General features: G+C 41.5%; 1 protein-coding gene across 2 annotated transcripts in view; it reads right to left on the bottom strand.

The window, feature by feature from the left end:
- Positions 1-471: 471 nt before the first annotated feature.
- CNIH3 (cornichon family AMPA receptor auxiliary protein 3) overlaps positions 472-7,201 on the bottom strand; it is a 61,274-nt gene continuing 54,544 nt past the window's right edge. Inside the window, exons 5-6 of one of the 2 annotated variants that reach the window (XM_033938140.1) lie at positions 4,799-4,896; positions 472-1,431 (exon numbers count right to left, since the gene is read on the bottom strand). In XM_033938140.1, the coding sequence (XP_033794031.1) occupies positions 1,427-1,431; positions 4,799-4,896 (103 nt within the window). In that variant the 3' untranslated portion in view covers positions 472-1,426. Of the gene's footprint in view, positions 1,432-4,752; positions 4,897-7,201 lie in introns of both variants that reach the window. The other variant, XM_033938138.1, reaches the window with a different exon arrangement.

The raw sequence follows: 7,201 nt of genomic DNA, 5'->3' as shown, positions 1-7,201 counted from the left end.
GCTGGTTTCATTCTGGAGGGGTGGGTTGGGGGATCAGACCAGCGCCCAGGGGATAACTGGGCACTGGTCAATATTCAGACCAGTGCCAGATTACCTTCCCGGTATAAAGTTAGGCCAGCCTTTCTTTTTGCCCTAATTTTATGTGGGTTCCTAGCTGATTAGCAATCTGAATATTACTACTAATCATCTAGGTGGCCACTCTGCCTAAACGTTTCCTCCATCCCTCCTTCAAGGTCGTCAGTTAGGAGGTGGTCATTAAGAGGCAATATTAGACAACACTGTCTGGTTAATTGCCACTGAATATTATCGCTTAGCTTTGGTTAAGTGATTTAAATGGCTGGGATCCTCTCCTGGCCATTTAAATCACTTTGAATATCTCCCCCAATAGACTCGTACATTTGTTCCTGCAGCCTTTCTAGAGAGAGAACCATGACTAGGTCTTTAGAATAATACAATAGTAGCTTGGCAGTGTTCAAATATTTTTAAGCTTTCTTTATTGCCTTTGAAAGAATATACCAGACAGAGTGGAGGCATTATAAGGAGCGTTTTCTAAGGATTTTGCCTAGGTAATTAAGCAGTAAATAGTTCCTCGGACTGAAAACTTTCTTCCACTTGCTATGCACATGGATACATCAGACACAATGGACTTCTCCAGCCCAATGGTTCAAAGAGAAGCTCTGGTCCTACCACAGAAAGATGCAGAAATACAGGCACTCTCTGACTTTTCACACCCTCATATGCACATGTCATCCCTCTCCCATTCCTATCCCTTCTCAGCCCTTCTCTGACTGTGTCCAAGGTTACCCCCTTCCCTCCCCCCACCTCATGCAGAAGCGTGTGACAAGAACTGTAAGTGGGAACACTAAAATAATTCACCCTTGCTACACAAGCAATTACCAAGGACCTCTTGGTGGTCTTCAGCAGAACTGAGATGTTTTGACTTGTGCTGTGTTAATATTTCAGAACTGCATTTGAGCTCAAGAAATGGAGAAACATGAAACAGTTATATTGAATTCATCTCAGTACCTGTTGTTATCTATTATCTTAACTGGTGTAGCTGGGTTTAAAAAAAGGTTTGGAAAAATTCCTGGAGTTAAAGTCTATAAATTGCTATTAAGATAGATCTGGGAAAAGATACAGCTCATCCCTGTGGTCGGTAGCATGGAACCTTGCTTCTTCTTAGGACTCTGCCAGGTACTTGTGACATGGCTTGGCCAGTACAAGAAGCAGAATACTGGGCTTCATGGACCTTTGGTCTGACCCAGTATGGCAATTCCTAATTTCCTAGATTGTTCCTGGGGACGAGAAGGCAATCCTGCGTTGTCTTCTGCTCACTAAGCGTCCAGGTGAGCTTTCATCCTCATTCTCCATCCTCGTGAGTCTTCACTCTTTAAGGCTGATCTTTAAGAGCTCACTAACGTGTAGATCATGCTGCATTGAAGAAAAAAAAAAAAAAAAGAGGCAATGAAGTGACCTTGAGAGCCTACAAGATGTTCTGATTCCTGCTGACTAAACTAAACTAATCTAAAGCTTAACTTTGTATACCGAGTCATCATTCTGAGAAGGCTCAATTCGGTTTACAGCAATTCTGCTAACTGTATGATTTTTTTTCTTTTATTTTCAATAAAGTTGTCCCATAAGTCATGACAGTTTATTTACAATAAAAAGGAAGTGAAATAAAATTCATTAGCACTTTATTTTTACACCAGTAGAAATTGATTAATTTAAAAGAAAATTTGTTCCTGCTGTCTTTTTAGAGCTAGAACCATAACTAGGCCTTTAGGAATAAATACATCAGTAACTTGATAATGTTCATGATTGTTGTTAAAATGTTTGCAAGTTTCTGGTGGAGACCAATAACTTCCACAGTATATCTCAGTATGTAAAGGAGAGACCACAAAGGGAAAATATAGTGCTTTTAATAACTTAAATAACCAAGGGGGGCCTTAAATCTATTTATTTTATCTATACCATTCTCCCAGGGGAGCTCAGAACTGTTTACATGAATTTATTCAGACACTCAACTATTTTTCCTTGTCTGTCCTGATGGGCTCACAATCTATCTAATATACCTGGGGCAATTGGGGGGATCAAGTGACTTGCCCAGGATCACAAGGAGTAGCATGGGTTTGAACCCACAACCTAGGGATGCTGAGGCTGTAGCTTTAACCATGGCACCACGCTCTGTCCTTCTTCCTTGCTTTAATCCTCCTTCCTCTTTACACTTCCCTCTAATCTGCCCTCCCCCCCAAAAAAAATTGGAATCTCCTCCTCTACAGCTCCAGTCCATGTAGCCTTCCTCTTCCTAGCTTTTTTTTCTTTATCCTTTTCTCAATCCACCCCATTTAAACCATCTCTTTTCTCACCTCCCCGTTTTCTGCCAACAGGGGGAAAGAGCACTTACCTGCACCTGCCCTCCAGCCACAGTTCATATTCCACCATAAATAAGGTTACGATATGGCGCCAGAAAAAGGAGAACATAAGAATAACCTTACTGGGTCAGACCAATGGTCCATCTAGCCCAGTATCCTGTCTTCACAGAGGCCAATCCATGTCACAAATGCCTAGTAAAAACCCGAATAGTAGCAGCATTCCATGGACTATGGACTTTTCCTCCAAGAATTTGTCCAAACCTTTTTTAAAAAACCAGCTACATTAACTGCTCTTACCTCGTCCCCTGGCAACACATTACAGAGCTTAACTATTCTCTGAGTGAAAAAATATTTCCTCCTATTGGTTTTAAAAATATTACTCTGTAACTTCATTGAGTGTGTCCCTAGTCTTTGTAAATCTTGATGCAGTAAAAAAATCAATCCACTTGTACTCGTTCTACACCAATCTAGATTCTGTAGACTTCGATCAAAGCTCCACTTAGCCATCTCTTTTCCAAGCTGAAGAGCCCTAACCTTTTCAGTCTTTCCCCATACGAGAAGAGTTCCCGCCCCTTTATCATCTTGGTTGTTCTTCTTTGAACTTTTTCTAGTGCTGCTATATCTTTTATGAGGAGGAGAACAGAACTGAAAGCAAAACTCAAGGTAAGGTCACACCATTGAGCGATACAGAGGCATTATAACATTCATAGTCTTGTTATCCATTCCTTTTCTAATAATTCCTAGCATCCTGTTTGCCTTCTTGGCTGCCGTCACACATTGGGCAGAAAGCTACGGTATATTGTCTACGATGACACCCAGATCCTTTTCTTGAATGCTGACCCCCCCCCCAAGGTCAATAACTATGATTTGGATTATTCTTCCCAATGTGCATCACTTTGCATTTGACCACACTGAATTTCATCTGCCTTTTGGACACCCAGTCTTCCAATTTCCTAAGGACTTCCTGCAGTTTTTCACAGTCCGCATGCATTTTAACAACTTTGAACAGTTTAGTGTCATCTGCAAATTTTATCACCTCACTCATAGTTCTAAGTTCTAGATCATTTATAAATAAGTTAAATAGCACTGGTCCCAGCACAGATCCCTGTGGCACACCACTATTTACCCTCCTCCTTTGAGAAAAATGGTCATTCAACCCTACCCTCTGTTTTCTATCTGATAACCAGTTCTTAATCCACAATTGAACATTGCCTCCTATCCCATGATTCTTTAATTTTCTCAGGAGCCTCGCATGAGGAACTTTGGCAAAAGCCTTCTGGAAATCTAGATTCACTACATCAACCAGTTCGCCTTTATCTACATGTTTATTCACACTTTTAAAGAAATACAGCAGATCATGTTTCCACTATTTTGCCCGGCACAGAGGTCAGGCTTACCAGTCTGTAATTTCCCAAATCTCCCCTGGAACCCTTTTTAAGAATCGGCATAATATTGGCCACCCTCCAATCTTCAGGTTCTACAGATGATTTTAACGACCGGTTACAGATCACTAACAGCAGGTCAGCAATTTTATGTTTGAGTTCTTCTAGTACCCTGGGATGTATACCATCTCGTCCAGGTGATTTATCACTCTTTAACTAGTCAATTTGGCTTAGTACGTCTTCCAGGTTCACTGAGATTTCTTTAAATTCCTCCACCTCATCACCCTTGAAAACCATTTAGGTTCAGAAGGACAAATTGAGACATCTGGGTTTTATTTCCATTGAAAGCAATGGAAGCAAGGAGGACAGATTGAAAGCCCCCCACCACTGCCAAAGGACCCCACCATCACTGCCAACCTGCTATTATACTGACTGATAAAAAAAAAGTACAAAAACGAACAAAAACTCACAACTAGAAATCACCCGCAGGATTTATCATCTTTTCAGCTACTGTACTTCAACTGCACGAGCAAGAAGTCAACATGAAAAGGAAACTGCGGTAAAAGTGCTGGACTTTTATTTCTTTTGCGACATGAGGACCCAGCAGCTGCATGTGATGGGCACCTATGACATGTGCGCATATTTTACTCCAATAAGACACGCCAATGACATGCGCGACTGTGGCGTAGCTTTTCCCAGCACATGCGCACATTTACGTCTCTTTCCGTGGACTATTCTGTGCATGTGCTGATCACTAACACCAGCGGCTGATCTCATGTAAAATTTGCGGCCCTCCGTGAACCTTATTTGCATGCGCGGTTCTTTGAAAACAGCTTGTCTTTTTTGAATTGTTAGATTTATGGCTGCTACTACAGCAACCTGTTAGATTTTGCCAGCGATATTAGAGAATCCGTCCCTAACTAAATCAATATGCCATTATTTTTGTCCTATTTCATCACATCAAACGTTCTGCTCACATGTGAGAGGAAATCACTCACCAATAGAGATAGTAGAAGAAAGAGAGGAGATAGAAGGCTAGCTTACACCAGGCCTCTTTCTGACAGTAGTTTAAGGTAGCTGCATTCATCACCACTGGTGGATCATAAGCTAATTCCGAACTGTCTGCTGGGCAATGGAAATACCTGAAGGAGAATTTGAAAAGGTTGGAGTAATCTGATAAAAACAGAACAGTATGTATTCATTTATATAATTCACTTTCTATACCTGGAGCCCACTCTCGTCTGTGTACTATTGATTGCATCCCAAAACTCGTCTTTGTGTTAGATCTTTCCTTCTCACTGCTCACACACAACCAGGCCACCTCATTGGATTATCACATGCTCATCCTATCACTTGTACATTTTGTATTTGTTACTCTTCATCCTCTCTATATCATTTTTCACGCTCACTGCATTAGTTCTCATCCACATTCATTTGTCTCATTCAAAATATTCCTTTTTGTAACAATTCACTCAATAAAGATTTATGTTCAATCTTAGGACCCCTGAGGAAGACAGTCAAGTGGAAACACGGCCCGTGTCGGGTCCGTATTTTCCAAGCTAATGTGGATACTGTTGACTGCATAAACATCTGCAATTTTGTGTGGTACAATAAATCACAGCTCAAACAAAAAACAAAAGTACAATCCAAATATGTCTGAAGTAAAGCACAATCGAAACAAACAAAGAACAAACTGCAGACAAGAATACAAGATGCAGGCTGGGTTTATTTAAACAATATATTGCGGCTAATGTCGCCACCTTTATACAAACCAGGGGACCCGACATGGTCCGTGTCTGCAAAGGCTCAAGCAATGTAGACAAAGAGCAGACCAACACCAGAAAGTAGGAGTTGGAGACAATTTATTAGAGCGGATGAGATCATAACAGTGCCCGATGTGGCCATAATTCACCTACTGTATGTTAGGCTGCATCGGGGCATATAATTAAACAAACATGAGTAAAATGAACAACCAAATATATGCTATTGTAAGTACAAATGAAACTAAGCTAAATCATAAAAATTCAAATCATTATATTACATTGAAAAGATCCGATAACCCATAGTTACCATTCAAGTTCAAAATGGCTAACAACCCCCCCTTTTTTTACGAAGGCATAGCACGGGTTTTAGCGCCGGCAGCGGCAGTAACTGCTCCGACGCTCATAGAATTCCTAAGAGCATCGGAGCAGTTACCGCCACTGATGGCGCTAAAACCCGCGCTATGCCTTCGTAAAAGAGGGGGAATAAGAGCAACTAGAAATAACGAGGCATTAAAATTAATATTAAGGGCTCCTTTTATTAAGCTGCGCTAGCGGTTTTAGGGCGCGCTAACGCCACCATTGAGCTGGCGTTAGTTTTTACACGTAGCGCGGGCAGCAGCGCGCGCTAAAAACGCTAGCGCACCTTAGTAAAAAGAGCCCTAAATGTCTATCCAGAAGCCCAAAACTGATTCTACGCCACAAATACATTTCAAAACATCTTAAATTAAAAACATAAATAAGGATATATAATTAAAATCACCCTGCATGACATAATACTCAATGTGGGGAACTGTATGGGTAAAACCGCAAAGAAATTCTTGTCCTAAGTGGTTCTCATTAAAAAAAAAAACCACTGATCTGATTCATTATTAAGACAGTATTATATTTACAAATGAAGTTCTGTTCCTCTGGCAACAGGATCGTATCCACATAACCCTGTCTCCATGAGTTTTCAATGCTTTTTAAAGCTAAAAACCTGAAATCTTTTTCAGAAAAGTGTGGTAATTCAAATTGCATAACATGACACTGTTTCCTGAGTATCTTGGTAATGTTGAAGGACAAATGATCGTAAAGCAGGGTGCAAACAACTCATCATTCTATTTCTTAGTCTTAGACCAGGGATCTCAAAGTCCCTCTTTGAGGGCCGCAATCCATTCGGGTTTTCAAGATTTCCCCAATGAATATGCGTTGAAAGCAGTGCATGCACATAGCTCTCATGCATATTCATTAGGGAAATCCTGAAAACCTGACTGGATTGCGGCCCTCAAGGAGAGACTTTGAGACCCCTGTCTTAGACTGAAGAAGAGTCCTTCTATCTTGGACCATCGCTCTTCTTAACCCATCTTTGATATCTCTTTCAGGGTAACCTCTCTCTCACCAAACTCAGATCATGGCAACAAAATTGTAATCCTCCCTTCCCCCCCCCCCCCCCCCCCCCCCCCCCGCTCTCTTTTACAAAAGCATAGCAAGGTTTTTAGCTAGCAGCTCTGATGCTCATAGAATTCCTATGGCCCTAAATCTCTCCAACTCTCGCCCTGAATCTCTCATGCCGCCCTGCCTCTCCTGCCCTTCCCCGCAGTGCAAGCACGTGGTTTTAACCCGTGGGTTTAAAGCGGGTTAAAAGCACGGCCTTGCAAAGAAAAAAAAAGTAGGTTTCCTCCTCTGCCGGGCACGGAGGGCCAGC

The sequence above is a fragment of the Geotrypetes seraphini genome, chromosome 3, assembly GCF_902459505.1.
Source record: "Geotrypetes seraphini chromosome 3, aGeoSer1.1, whole genome shotgun sequence".
In the NCBI taxonomy this organism is placed as follows: domain Eukaryota; kingdom Metazoa; phylum Chordata; class Amphibia; order Gymnophiona; family Dermophiidae; genus Geotrypetes; species Geotrypetes seraphini.
Note: the sequence above shows the minus strand (reverse complement) of the source record. Positions and strands in the feature narration are given on the sequence as shown.